At 44.7% G+C, this 15,529-nt stretch overlaps 1 protein-coding gene across 1 annotated transcript; it reads left to right on the top strand.

The window, feature by feature from the left end:
• Positions 1–11,639: 11,639 nt before the first annotated feature.
• Positions 11,640–14,827, top strand: LRRC3 (leucine rich repeat containing 3). The gene is made up of 2 exons (XM_015406865.1): positions 11,640–11,735; positions 13,643–14,827. Exon 2 carries the CDS (start codon positions 13,838–13,840, stop codon positions 14,621–14,623), a length of 786 nt encoding a protein of 261 aa, XP_015262351.1. The 5' UTR covers positions 11,640–11,735; positions 13,643–13,837; the 3' UTR covers positions 14,624–14,827.
• The last annotated feature ends 702 nt before the right edge of the window (positions 14,828–15,529 follow it).

The following is a 15,529-nucleotide window of genomic DNA, read 5'->3' on the forward strand; positions in this document are numbered from 1 at the left end:
TAGTTGGTAATAGCGGAGCCATGAGATTGCTTTGCCGATTTGTTCCTCAAAGTGTGCCTTTTCTAATAATTTTCCTTGTTTGACTAGGTCTTGAAGACAGTTGAAGCCCACTTCTGTCCAGTCTCAGAATGCACCTGGTTCCTGATCTGGGAGGAACCAATCTTGGTAATTAAAAGTCAGAAGTGGTGAAATAGATGATGCCAGTTGTTGTCTCTGTCTGTCCCAGATCTGTAACGTATGCATCAAATACGGATTGTTAGAGACATATTTGGGCCTCTGCCTTTTGGGGCTCCAGAAGTCTTCTTGTAAAGTGAGTGGGGCAACAAATTCTTGTTCTATAGACATCCAATTGGTCATCAGTGTGCCTTGCACCATTTGCAGAGCATTTGAGATGGCTGTTGCTTGATAATAACACCTTAGATTTGGCAAGTTAAGACCACCTGATAGTGCAGGTCGGGATAAGATTCGCCGATCAAGTCTAGACTTTTTGAATGCCCATATGAATTAGGTTAACATGTCTTGCCACAGTTTGAGGTCAGCATCTGGAATTATGATGGGAAGTGCCCTGAAAAGGAAAAAAAAGCTTGGGAAAATAAAATTCTGAATTAGATGTAGTCTATCCGGTAACGTGAGTGTGAGGGTATTCCATTCTTGTAGTCATTGTTGGGTGTCTTTGTACAACTTATGGAAGTTACAGGACAGTAAGTTCTTGAAGTCAAGTGGTATTTGTATTCTGAGATGCCTCCATGAAGATTGTACCCATGAAAAGTGGAACTGTTATGTCAAAGCAGCTTTCATGTCTGGAGATATGGAGATGGGATATATTTCCAATATTTGTGTGTTGACACGGAGACCAGAGATTTTTTCAAAACCATCTAAGATTTGACAGATGACCGGTAAAGATTTTTGTGGATTGGAGATGTAGAGCATGAGATCATCTGCATATATTGTCATTTTGTGTTCTGTGCCATTAATTTTTAGTCCTGATAAGTCTGTCGTCTTACGAAATTCCTCTGTCAATGGTTCAATTGCCATCGCAAAAATCAGAGGAGACAGCGGGCAGCCTTGTCACATTCCTCGTGTGGGATTGAAGAAGTGAGAGTTGTGCCCATTAACTCTAATTCTAGCTGATGATTAAGATAGAAGAAGGAGTAGCACTGTCAGGAATCTAGATCCAAAACCTAGTCTTTGGAATAGTGCTGTCATAAATGCCGGTTCTATCAAGTCGAAGACCTTCTCGAAATCTAATGTGAGAATTAGTGTGTTGGAGAGACTCCCAGCTGTGATGATGTTCAGCGTACGTCGGATGTTATCAGTTTGCTGTCTAGCAGGGATAAAGCCTGTCTGGTCTGGATGAATGTATTCCAGTATCATTATTTTCAGGCTATTTGCCAACACTGTGGTAAAGATTTTTGCATCATTGTTAATCAATGCGATTGGACGGTATGAGGCTGGGTTTGTTGGGTCTTTTTTATCCTTGGGAAGTACAATTATGGAAGAATGCAGCCAGGATTTGGGCACTTGACCGTTGCTAAGTACTTTATTGCAGACCTGAAGAAGAGATGGTATCAGATTACTTCAAAGGGATTTATAAAATTCTGTCAGGATGCCATCTATTCAGGGCAATTTGCTAGTTTTCAAATTTTGGATTGTGTCTTGCAGTTCTTGAGCCGTGATTGGAGTGTCCATAAGGTTGGAGTGAGCTGAGGACAGGTGTTTTTGTATGCCGATGGATTCAAGGTAAATTGAAATATTCCCTGTGTCAGGGTGATTAGATTTATATAATTGTTCATAGAATGTAGCAAATGCCTGAGCGATGTCTTTAGGTGCGGTGAGAATCTTACCTGAGTGATGTTTGAGAAACCTCACAACCAATGATTTTTTTCTCTCTTTCACTCTCCAAGACAAAAGGTGGATGTTCTTTGGCGATTTTTGCCAGTAGCATTGTTTCGTATACAAGAGGTTTTGTTGGATTTGCGTAATCTCCATGGATTCCAAAATCTTACATTCAGATAATAATTTGGCATAAGTTTTCTTTTTTCCTGTGCGCTTGTGCTCTTTTTCTAGTGCAGCTATTTGTTGAGATGTTTCTAGTTTAACTTTCTCTCTTTCTTTTTCCAGTTGTGACGTCAATGAGATTATTGAGTCCCGGATCACCGCCTTCATTGTGTCCCATGTGTTGGCCGGTGTTGAGACTGAGACAGGATTTTCTGCAAAAAACATGTCAATCTCCTTTTCTAGTTTATTCCATATAGTTTCCTTTAATAAAAGACTCAAGTGACTATTGTCTGTCTGTGTGAGTTTCTGAGTTTTTTTGGAGAGTACATGATCTGTGAGATGACGTGTGCCAATGTTCGCAGAGCTGAGCTGTGGAAGGAGTGATCTCGAGATTAGCAGGTAGGCTATCCTTGAAAAAGTATTGTATTTTGCTGAGAAGAATGAGTAGTCCTTCTCTGTGGGATGTATCACATGTATATCCATGTATCACATGTATCTCCATGTATCACATAAAAGAAAATTTTCAAACAGTTTAGAGAGACGGTTTGCCCTGCGGGCTGAGCTCGAGTGTCTTGTTGATTAGTTTGATCTGTCCATTTTATTATCTGCAGCAAGATTCAAGTCCCCACCAACTATTAGGTCACCCTCTTTGAAAAGGTTTAAAGAGGTAAAACTCTCTTGTAAGAAGGTAAGTTGATTTTGGCTTGGTGCGTACACCATTGCCAAAGTGATTATATGACCATCTATTGTCCCCTTTGCGAATAAAAATCTGCCCTCAGGGTCCATTTTTGTATCTTTCAAAACAAAGTTGATGTTTCTTGAAATCAGGATTGCAACCCTGCGGGATTTGGAGGAACCCGGGTCTTGAAGTTGTATGAGAAACAACGGAGTCTTCAGTACTGGAATAGTGTTGGCTCTTATGTGTGTTTCTTGAATAAATATAATAGATGCATGAAGTGATTTCACATGTTGCAGCACTCGTTTCTTTTTGATTAAATTGCCAAGACCTCTTATGTTAACTGAACTTACTTTTAAATTTTCCATGACCAGTATGGGTTCAAACAGGCAACTTCTTACTGAATATTCTGCCTAGCTATCCATGGGTTAAAAAACTTTAACTCCTAAGTAGACACCAGATTGCTCCCTTTACTCTTCCTCCTACTAAATTGAACTGTTACAATTAAGCTCAAAATTGATTAATAAAATTTAAAAAATTCTCAATTCTTAAGGTAATCACAACAATTAGTAGCAATTGATTAATGAAATTAGTTAATGAAATTAATTGATTTGTCAGCTGCCCTGTTGTTTACAACAATCAAAAATAAGCAATTGATCAGGTTTAAAAAGGCAAGTAGCAATATTAATGTACCAAATAGCACTCAATACAGAGAATTTAATACGTTAAGATGTGTTGCATATTTGCACAAGACAATTCTGGAAAGTACACTGTAAACAGGTGAAAAAACAGGTGAATGGCAGTTATTCTCTTCTTTTCAGCGTGCTCCTAGTGGTGTGCAAAAGATGTAGGTATGCAGTAATACTATATTAAGCTATCAATTTATTTAGTTTTAGATTAAAGTCAGAAGATATATAAGAGCTCTTGTTCTCAAAAAGAACTGCTTGGGTAAGCTTTCACAAGTGGTCTTTGTTAACCTTGAGGCAAAATGTACCCAAAACCCCCCTCCTGTCCCCTCCCGCCAACTTGGTTCAAGGAAACTCTTAACAACTAGATTGATACTTAAATAGTGAACTTACAGGCTTTAACAATAATACAGGTAACCTTGATGATAGTTTTAGCATAGCAGTGTTGGATTACTTTAGGAGCCCAGAAGGTTTTCTTTCTGTCACAAACAATTAAGCTTCTCATATATTATGCAGCGGAGTCATCTGCGTGCATAGGCGACCCATCATGGTGCGATGGTACTCTTTTTTGTATGTCAGGTGGCGTTGGCAAACGGGTCTTTCTCTTGTATGAGCAGCATGTGCTTTCTGACCTGTCCAAGAGTCTGAGGGATTCTAAAAGACCCATTCCTGTTTCTTCGTCTGAGATCAAATATTGAGTGCCCTTATGGGAAGACCTGCATCTTTCCCTTCTCAAGCCATTTGTATCAGATATTGGCAGCTTGCAGACAGATCGAGATTGGTTTTAGTAGACACCTTATGTTAAGCACTTCTTTGGGGACATTCGGGAATACCGCTATCAGTAGGTTATTGAAAAGTAAGTGTCCCCATGATCTGGCTTCATCTAGGATTGTTTTTTTTACTCTCCATTCTGTGAATTGTAGCATAATGTTCCCGGGGCCCGTCCTTCTCAGGTTGTTTGGCGCGCTGAGCCGATAGGCTCATAAAATGGCCGGCTTCTTTCCCTGATTCCGATTAACAGCGGAGGCGAGCCATATAGAAATAAAATCAGTTAAATCTTTACCTTCCTCCACTCCCTCCAGAAGTCCTTTTAATTTTAAATTCATTTGTCTGGCCTGAGATTCCAGAACAAGGAGCCTGTCTCTGAAAGAGGATTCTTGCACATACAGCTCTCGTACGTCTTCTTTTAATAAGAGTCCTAGATTCATAGCCGATTCCGCCGTCTGTGAGGTCTTGTTTAGGAAGGATTGTATAATTTCAAGTTGATCTCTCTCCAGCTGAATTGTAACATGGAGTTGATCTGTGATCCTGCATTCCATATTCTTCAACAAGATTGTTAAGTCAGGTGGTAGTCTGTTTATTTCATGTTGCTGAGGCGGGTTCTGGTTTCCCACCATTTTCACGGCACTGGTGTCTGATCTCTTGTAGTCTGCTTTGCTTTCTTTCACTGAAGAGAGAGTTTGAGGTGCTCTGAGAGTTGTTTTAATGCTGGTAGAGGGACCCCCGTGATTTCTGCCCATATCTTGAAGAGTAAGAGTTGTTTGATGAGTACATATGTTAGGAGGGAAGAGGGCAGGAGACAGAGCTCTAGGTTTAAGCGACTGCCATTGTCCTTGGCGTTGCCATGCCCCCGAGGCTGGCATCCCTAATCTTTGGTGAGGAACTGTGTCAAAAGTCTTTTGAAAGTCCAAGGATATAATTTCTACTGGGTCACTGTTATCTACATGCTTGTTCACTCTCTCAAAGAACTTCAAAAGGTTGGTGAAGCAAGATTTCCTTTTACAGAAGCCTGTCAGCAGGCTTTGTCTCTCCATGTGCCTAATAATACTATATTTGATTACAGTTTCTACTAATTTGCTAGGAACAGACATTGGGCTGACTGGCCTATAACTTCCTGGTTCCCCTCTGAACCTTTTTAAAAAAATCAGTGTAACATTTGCTATTCTCCAGTCTTTTGGTACAATAGCTGAAAAGTGAAAACTTACATATACAGGTTAGTAGATCAACAATTTCACATTTGAGTTCCCTAAGAACCCTTGGGTGTATGCCATCAGGACTTGGACTTAGTTATTTTTAATTTCCCCTATAGGTCTAGAACTTCTTCTTTCATCTCCTCAATTTGAAGCCAGTTTGGTGTAGTGGTTAAGTGCGCGAACTCTAATCTGGAAGAACCGGGTTTGATTCCCCACTCCTCCACTTGCACCTGCTGATGTGACCTTGGGTCAGTTGCAAGCTCTGACACAGCTGTCCTTGAAAAAGAGCAGTTTGTGTCAGAGTTCTCTCAGCCCTACCCACCTCACAGGGTGTCTGTTGTGGGGAGGGAAAGGGGTTTGTAAGCCGCTCTGAGACTCCAAGTGAAGGACGGGGTATAAATCCAATCTCCTCCTCCTCCTCCTCCTCCTCCAGAGATGCAAAGAATTCATTGAGCTTTTTTGCCATCTCCCCATCTTCCTTTAGATGGCCAAGGAATAAAAGAATTGCCAAAGGAAGGCGGGGAGATGGTGTATAAAAATATTGATTCCTATAAACCCCTGCCTCCCCCTAGAATGTAACTTGCTGATCCCCTGCTGTCTTGATTTCCTGTTGAAGCCAAATAGAGGGGTCCAGATGGCCTCTATTGCCATGCCATAAAAACATGCCTTCACACTTACATGCTGGCAGAAGACCAGGTGGCCTAGCAAACAAGCAAACAGGCTACAGGGCCCATGTCACGTAGGACATGGTGGGTTAGAGTTTGGAGGGGCACATGACCCAGGTGTGTCCTTCAGAGCTCTGAACATTCAGAAGTTGTAACCATGACAACCCCAAAAGTTGGAAATTCCCTGTCTGCTTGCGATTGGCTGAGGGCCACAGCCGATTATAATTAGATTGGGGTTCTTAACTGTCTGACCCTTGGAGGAGAGTCAGATTTTTTCTCTTGCTCTCTCTACTGTTAAATTGCACCTGGGAAATGCTGTCCCAGGCAGAACAAAGGACTCCTTTGTGAGCTGACCATGTGCTTGCAAGGATGGAACTATTGTTTCTCAAGATACTGGGACTCTTCCAATGGACAATATTGAACTCTTGGACACTACCTGATGTTGGTAAATATGCTTCTTGCGGCGTAGTTAAGGCAAAACTTGCCTAGGCTGTTCTTTTAAATCCTCTTAGTCTGATTGCAAGTTCTCTACTGAATAAACCTTATTCTTGTTTATAAATAGTGTCTGTTTTGATGTGTAACTGGACTTCAAACTAAATCTTTCAATCTAAACAGCTGACCAATTGTGCTACCATGTAAGAGTAACTGTGCAGCTCTGGACAGAGTTGCTAATGTGTAAAACCCACATGCCAACTGAGATTCTGGGGATCTCTAATCTCAGGTTGGTGAGGGGTTAAGCTTAGAGGTTCCTGGTGGCTGTTGTCTGTAAATTCAGAGAGGCTATCTCTCTGGATTCTTGTGTAATGCATTGTTCCAGTGTAAAATTCTTTCCCCTCCATTCCTGGACTGGCCTGGGGGAGGCAGAATCTATACAAATGGCAAAAAAGCTCAATGAATTCTTTGCATCTCTGTTCACTGTGGAAAGTGTGGAGCATGTACCCATGCCACAGCTAATATTTTTAGGAAGGAAGTGTGTAGAACAAGACAAATATTTTCTGGCTGGTTTCTTGCTCTGGATATATTTAAAGAAATATTTGTTGTTTGTCTTGATGCTTTTAGCAATCTGCTCCTCTTCTCTTTTCACATGACTAATTGTTCACTTACACTTCTGTTGCCTGAGCCTGTGGTCCCTTCTGTTCACTTCACTGGGGCAGATCTTCCAGTTTTTAAAAGAAGCTTTTTTTTGCTTTTGCTTCCTTGACTTGCATTCTTCACCATTCTTTAAAATTTGCCAACACCTTTCCTAACCTAGGGAATGCATTCTGTCCGGGCTTCGATTTGTGTCAAACCCTCCCAACCAAAAGTACCAAATAATTTTTATGGTGGATATATATTCAAATGCTCTATGGAATGGTTTTTAAATAAAAATGAAGTAATTTTAACAGTCTAGCAGTGCCATCCTAAGGAGGTCTACTCAGAATCCTACTCAGATCTATTAAATGGGGCTTATTCCCAGGAAAATGTTGTAAGGATTGCACTGTAAGTGTGGTAAGATTAGGCAGATTTGAGAACATTATGAAACTATAAGTGGGAACCTGTGAGATTAGGGGGGGGGGGAATCCCATAATCTCCCACTCTCTCTTGGAGCCCATCTTGCCCTCCAGGCTCTCCAGCAGCTGCTACTGGGCTCCGTGTGGAGCCCTGGGTGTTTAGGAGCTGCTGCCAGGCCAGATGCAGGCCCCTTGCTCTCCCTGGTCTGTGCCACCACTTGTACCCAGTGTGGAGCCCTGGGCTGTGCTACCCCCAGTCCCACCACGGCCCCCAGGCTGCTGCCACCGGGCCCAGCACAGCTCCTGGGCTTCACAACTGCCACCACTAGGACCAGTGCCAGGCCCGCAGCCAGGATTTTTTTGATTGGGGGGCATTTAAATTTTTAAGGGGGCAGTTAAATTACAGTTAATTACATTAATCTGAATGCCTGTCTTTAAAGGGGAAGGCTCTGAGCCTGTTTCTAGCCCTTCCTTTCAAGGGACAGGGCAGCGAGTGTGTCAGTTCCTAGGGGGGGGAACAGCTCAGAGGGCATTTAATCGCCTTAAGAAGGTACTTAATTGCCTTTTTAAGTTCCCTTCCACAGGGCAAGAAAGCTTAGAAGGGCACTAAAGAGTCATACCTTCAGTACATCTCCAACAATCCCCCTTTCTGATAGCCCAGTCCTGCTGTATAGTACCACCTAGGTCATGGTGAGACTTTTGAAAGCATTCCCATGAGCCTTTGGGAAACATGCAAAAATAAGATTTCTGGCATGGATATCTGTGGGGCAGGGATTTTAATTAAGGGGGTGAAACCCTGAAATGCTCCACTGTAGCTACAGGCCTGCCCAGCACAGAGACCCAGGGTGCACTGCTGCTGCAACCAGAACAGCTCCCAGCCTTCTCCAACTGCTGGAGGTAGATTCATTCTCTGTGCTTGCCCAGAGAATTCTGGTTTACTTTGGAGGGAATTTAACCCCTCCCCCAGTGGGTTGGGGTTTTTTTTTGCAAGATTTAAGATTTTCCTGCAAACCTAGGAGTCTCCCAAGTTTGTAAAAAACCTCTTAACCATCCATATGGCCCCAATCTGTGGATTTAGATAACTGCAGATGGGGGCCACATGTTACTAATAATATATAGATTAAGTACTGTGCCCTTTAACAAGGACAAATTGGAATGTTTCCAGATACCAGGTTTTGGAAGTTTTGAATAATAATTTTTTGAATAATACACTCACCACTGGGATTTTAGGAGAAGTTGTGGGGGCGGGGTCTTACATAAAAGCTTTGGCTTCTTACTTGGCAATAGTGCCTCGGAACAGGAGTCAGATTGCCGTTATGCTATTATCTCCCCCGAGTCTTCATCCAACAGCCAGGGCTGGAACTCCTCCCTGACCTTTAGTTTTCACAAAGGAGTGTTTAGATTCTTTATCCATTCACACCTTACCCACTCCCAAAAACCATGTGCAGCCATCACAGAAGAAGAAAAATGCACTGGAAATCTCATCATAGTTTCCCCAGAATCTCAGTCACTGACAGCAAAAGTCCAGAGAACTTGCTCATCCTCAGTGGGCCCTAACTGAACACTCTGCAGCTGTTTCTGGGTCAGCTTTCACTCCCTGAAGGTATTCTTCAGACAAGCTCCTTTCCTAACAGGCACTGGCTGTTTTAGGACTTCTTTTAAGTATTCATAAAAATGCAGCTGCAATGCTCTGGTTTCTTTCTGCAGTGCCTTTATTTGCTCCATAGTGTCCCAGCTCATAGTTTCTTTCCTGGGAAAGACAATCACACTCTCACATTAGTGCTGTGCACTTCCTACTTCCATGAGTGGTAAGAAATCCCTACAACACCTGGAAACAAAGAGGTATTCCCACCGGGTAGCAGACCCCACATCAGATGCAGAGAGAGAGAGAGATGCTCCTTAGGTGCTTCTCCTTGAGCCAGTTCCCAGCTTTGTCTCTTCCAAACCTTCTTTTCCTCTTACACAGCTGTTATGTGTGACCTTTTCTCTGCAGATGGAGGAATGACTCATTCTCCAAGCTCTGATGGGTATCTCATTCAAGAGCAATCAGGAGACCATCTCTAAACAATTAGCTCCCATTCAGGAAACATCCACCACCATTAAAGAACATCAACAATTTGTCTGACAGTAGAAAAGAGCAAGAGTCCAGTCTTTAAGGTGCTACTGGACTCTTGTTCTTTTCTACTGCTACAGACTAACACAGCTACCCATCTTAATTTGGTGGTTAAGATGCTGAACTGCAGGCTGTGGAAGGTCAGTAGTTCAGCAGTTTGAGACCCAGGGTGCCGCATGACGGAGTGAGCTCCCGTCTCTAGTTCCAGCTCCTGCCAACCCAGCAGTTTGAAAGCAAGGAATTGCAAGTAGATAAATAGGTACCACTTCGGTGGGAAGGTAACAGTGTTCCGTGCGCCTTGGTGTTTAGTCATGCCGGCCACATGACCATGGAAACGTCTTCGGACAGCGCTGGCTCTTCGGCTTTGAAACGAAGATGTGCACCGCAACCCTAGAGTCGGATTCAACTGGCTTTCGAGCAAGGGAACCTTTACCTTTACCTAACCCCAGAGGGGTAGCTGTGTTAGGTTGCAGTCACACGCGCCAGAAAAAAACAGGGAGGGGGGGAGCGAGGCTGTTTCCTCCAGAGGAATTTGACCCGCAGTTGCATGATCACCCCTCCCTTTGAAGCTGCGGGCGCAGTCCGTCAGTGTGTGATCAGACGCAACTGCGGGTGAGTCAGGGGGTTTGTGCCATTTCCCCCCATGTGCTTAAATGAGGGATGGATGAATCACACCTCTGCACCGAGGGCTCCCTATGGAGTTTGCAATGATGAGCATACTGGGAAGGGGGGGGGACAACAGCATGGAGTCAGGATGGCCTGATCAGACCATCCCGACGCCATGAGAGCACGCTGGAGCGATCAGACATGACAAAGTCCATCTGTGGCCCATCGCAACTTGTTTAACTACCGGATTTCCCCCAGTATCTTTTAACTCCACTTCTGCAGTGGAGTAGGGTTGCGGGGCGCTTCCCAGATGTTGTTGTCTGATTGTGCCCTTTAAATATGCCCAGCATTCACACCTATGTCTGGTCTAATTGTGCGTATGATCGCAGCCATAGTCTGTGGCAGCAAAAAATAAACAGGAGTCTTTAAAAAAAAAATTCCCAGCAAAAGCTTTTGTGGACTAGAGCTTTTTCTTCTGTGCAAGATGATGCCACCAAAACTTTACTACAGCTATTACGGGGGGTTAGTCTTTCACTAGATTCCTGTTCATTTTCTTTGACAAAGGCCTTGACCCTCTCCCTCAAAAGATGACACTTTAGTCCAAACCATGGTAATTGCCCCACGGCACAGTAATCAGCCAGTAAACTCACAATAAGCATTTTCCAATACAGAATTATCTTGTTTTACTGGCGGCTGCAGTATGTATAAGTCCTTAGGACAAACAAGTGAGGGATCACATCACAAAAAAGGAGGGGGGGGGATAAAGGGTTTATAGTGCATCCTGCAGTGAACAGCACCACGATGTCTTAAGGGCATCCATGTGCCTCACCCAGCATACAGACAGGCCCCTGTAAAGATGAGGGTATTCGCCACAGGGAAAGGCTTGCTGCAAACATCTCCAGTCTGTTTGTGTGCCCTAAAGCGCAGCAGAGGTTCTGGTCTGTAATTAACGCGCATCAACCACAAACAGTAATTAAATTCCGATTGTCTCTGGAGCGCCACAAAGCCACCCTGCCTGCTGGCTGAGAGCCGGGCTCCCCAGCTGGGAATTAGAACACAAATGGAACGCAGCGGCGGGGTGTGTGTATTGCTCTCCCACCTGCTCCCGGTTGTGTTATTGCTTTCCACGAAAATGCACAGCCCCCCTGAGCACGCAAGAGACTGAAGCCGACCCTTCCAAGGCGGACTGAGCGGAGCCTGTTAGTGAGCTGCCCCTTTTAGGGGAAAAAAATATATCCTAGGATGCTCTGTTACGATGTCAGCGACAAGCAGATGCTATCCAATTACAGCCCATATTCACCATGAATGGCTCGGTGTGCGACTGACAGGAAGAAAAGAGGCCAGCAGCAACAAGTGCTGTGCGCAGGCTGCAAGTCCCCGCTGTTGCTGCCGCCGCCGCCGCCCTGGACTGCCCCGCACCCCTGCTCCCTGCTCCGGGAAGGGTGTGGCAGAGAGGCAGCTTTGCGCCTCGCTGCTAAGGAAACTCGGGACGGGGCGAGCCAATGGGATTCCGTCGACCTCGGCTCAGGTAAGGCGCCTCCGTCGTCGTCTTTGGTGAGGAACGGGGGAGGGGGGGTAGGCGAGTCGGGCAGGGGAATCGCGCCAGGGGGTGGTCGGCGGACGGGTCTCTCTGGCGGGGGAACCCCAGGAGGCCCCGGAGGCCTTGGGGCGAGTGGCTTCGGAGCTCCGTGCTGCTTCCACCACCGCAGAAACTCCGAGAGGAAAACGAAGGCGGACGCTGCAGCCAGCCGTGTCATATTTGCCTCCGGAGGGAGAATCAGATTTAGCGGCTGTCTCTGCTGTGGCTCTAGGAGGGGGTGGCCGACCTGCCGGCGGTGTTATGACTCACGTCCCTTGAATAGTTGGGGGGAAGGCAGCCAGTGCCTCTTGTCAGCTCACAAAAACTACCGGGGGAGGTTTTTGAAAAACTGCGCCTGCCAAAAATGCCCTCTTCTGTCACCGTGCAAATATGAATGAGGGGGAATGCGGAAAGGTTGGCCAACTAGGGGGCTTGTGGCGAGGCAAGGGAGGAGACCTCTCCAGGGACAGGAGGAGGGATCTCCCTGGGAAGGTTCCCTTGACGCCGAGGGGCAGAGGGCACGGTGCCACACACCAACGCCCCGGATTTTGAAATCTAAAATTGCTGACTTCAGCTCACAGGGGCATATTCATACTTCACACTAAAGCTGATCTAATACGGTATTCCTTTTCCCCAAAGGGGCTCTGGGAGTTATAGTCCTGTAAGGGAGGCAATGGATCTCCAATGGAAGGCTTAGCACCTTCCGTGGACTACAATTCCCAGGATTCCTTGGAAGAAGCCATAACAGACGTAAGGTATAAAATCGATTGTATTGTATGACATATACAATAAAAGCTGCAAATGTAAAGTGCTGTATAGATGGTTAATAATAATGTATCTTCAATAATATGTGAGTAGATGATACTATCAGAATTTAAACTGAATAAACTAGACAGAAGTAATCTCACCTCTCCCTTGCATACCTTAGGGTCTAACCATATGTTGTGGTGGAAAGTCCAGTCAAGTTGCAGCCGACTTATGCAACTCCTGTAAGGTTTTCAAGACGTTCAGAGGTGATGTGCCATTGCCTGCCTCTGCATAGCAGCCCTGGGCTTCCTTGGTGGGTTCCCGTCCAAGTACAAACCAGGGCCGACCCGGCTTCGCTTCTGAGATCTGACAAAATCAGACTAGCCTGGGTGGCTATCCAAGTCAAGGCACCTATATGTTACTTGTATCAAAACCTGCTTTGGAAGGTTTTGATTTAGAGTATAGAAACAGCAGAGAGAAACAGTGCTTAACTGTCTTCCTGCCTATTTTTCTTTGCTCCAAAGCGGCCATCATGCCAAGTTGTTTTTCTCTCCAACCTTTGCTCTCAGAACTGTGGAACTCCCTAGAGTCAAATCACCTTGGAAGGGCAATTTGAAGTAGAGACGTGCAGGCTGGGAAAAGATTAAGAATCCCCGTCCCTCCCCACTGCTCTTTCGCCACTCTTGCAGCAGGAGATATTCACAAATCCTATGTTTTCCTCATTGGATTAAGTCTCCTCCACCTGACTGACTCTCGCCAATGAAGGTCCCCATTGTTTTTAAACTCCCACCCCACCACTGGACTCTGAAACTGGGAAGAACTGGCAGATGCCTGATGGAGTTAAGCAACCCTCACACCCATAGGCCAATTCTCCCTGCAAGTGGCAGTTTGCTGAGTAGAAACTTCTGTTCCAAGCCCCCTTCTTACACACACCCAAAGTGGATCTCTCTCTCTCTCTCTCTTTTTTTTTTTTTAAAAAAAATGCTGTTTGGGGGTTTGTTGCGTGTATTTGCATGTCATGTTTAGCTGGGGCCCCAGACACTGTATAAATCAGCTGCCCTGTGATGAAATATATTTTAAAAAGTTAACTGTATTGTCTGCCCCTGTAGGGGTTGCCTGCCCTCCTTTCTCTATTCTGAATGACAAGAGGAGTGAGTGGATGGCTGGGGTACACCTGAACCAAATACAGACCAATCCTCAGTTGCCTGAAGGACGTATTGTGAAAATTGCCAGTGCAACAGACCATTAGAAAGACTAACTTTCTTCACCATAGCAGCCATGCTGGACTGCACACTGCTGCTTGGATGAACAGCATGTTTCTGGCAGTCAGGGCACTTAGGCCTGCACCATTGTTGTGGTCTCAAGTTCTCTTTGGTCTCCTCTTCTGTGCCCTTTCCTGTTATTGTACTTCCTGCCCCCAGCAGTGCCAGTGCACCAACTACTCAGGAGAAGCAGCTGTCCTGTGCAGTGCTAGCAACCTGGAAGAAATTCCAAAGGATATTCCCAAAGACACCATGTTCTTGAAGCTGGATGCTAATAAGATCACTGCAGTCCCAAACAGCACCTTCAGGAATCTGGCTCACTTACAAGAGATAGACCTCTCTAAAAATGCCATTGAGAAGATAGATTCCGCAGCATTCAAGGGAATGGCTGATGGCCTGCGATTGCTTGACCTCTCTGGCAACCACATTCAGAGAATCCCAAAGGAAGCCTTGGTCAACTTGAATGCCATGATTCGCCTTTCCAACAACCCTTGGCACTGTGAATGTACTTTGCAGGAGGTCTTGGAGGAAGTGAAGCTAGATCCTGAATCAGTCAATGAGATCACCTGCCAAACATCTGTGCAGGAAGAGTACGCTGGAAAACCTCTCCTCCATATCCTTGATTCAGGCATCAACTTTTGCAACATGCACCAGAAAACCACTGATGTGGCTATGTTCGTTACAATGTTCAGCTGGTTTACCTTGGTAATCAGCTATGTAGTGTACTATGTTCGCCACAACCAAGAGGACACAAAGAAGCATCTGGAATACCTGAAATCTCTTCCTAGCACACGGGTTCCTAAAGAAACCATCAGCACTATCCTGTAGTAAAGAATGCAGATTCTTTTTTTTCTTTTTTTAAGTGCTCCCACAGAGCAGAAATGTTTATTACCGTCAAAAGGAAAGTATGTTTAAAAGTAATAAATTCCCTCCCACAAAATTACTACATCGAATCTCAAGAAACCTTCACCATCTCTTTAAGCCCTGCCACGATTGATTCTTGGCTGGACATCCAGTTTTCTAAAGGAGAGAATGTTGGGTTGGGGTATAGAACTTTTATTTCATATTAATTCTGCAAAAGGGTTGGTTTTTTAAAAAAGGGGTTCAATTAATGGGGGGGGGGAATGTTTCTGTTCTAAACATAGTAAGAATTCCAACCCAAGATTTACCACATTCTCAGTTACATTCCCAGCAGTGGGGTCCTATAGCAGAAATTAGAGAGAGCTTTGTAAAGGGGGCTGCTATTCAGGAGAACACTGATATACCCCACATATGTCAACAGAGGCTTCACACAGTGGGAGAGAACTTAAAGCCCCACAGCAGAGCCACCAGAATCTTGACCAAGATGCTCATGGTATCACAGGAAGCTTATACGTGATTGACTGTTGTTTGATAGATCTTACCTTTAAATACTGGGGGGGGGGACACTCCTCAGGAGTTTTTGGAACCACACAAAGTCCTGCCTCCAAATTTGTAAAAAAAATTCAAGCATGCACACATAGATCGATGACGTTTAACAAAGCATATTATGCTTCTCTTGGGCATACCAACTGCTGCAACAGGAGCCCATATCTCTGTACACTTTCCTTGGTTGTCATTGCAGCTGCTATTAAAGTGGGTACAAAGCAGCACCAGAGAGGACAATTAGGAAGTGTTTATATGAACCAGCTTGAAAAGGGAGGAAGCATGAGTAGATGGGAAATGCTTATTTCTAAATATGCTTCATATGGCAAA

Source organism: Gekko japonicus, unplaced genomic scaffold (assembly GCF_001447785.1).
Source record: "Gekko japonicus isolate JY-2015 unplaced genomic scaffold, Gekko_japonicus_V1.1 scaffold1023, whole genome shotgun sequence".
NCBI lineage: Eukaryota > Metazoa > Chordata > Lepidosauria > Squamata > Gekkonidae > Gekko > Gekko japonicus.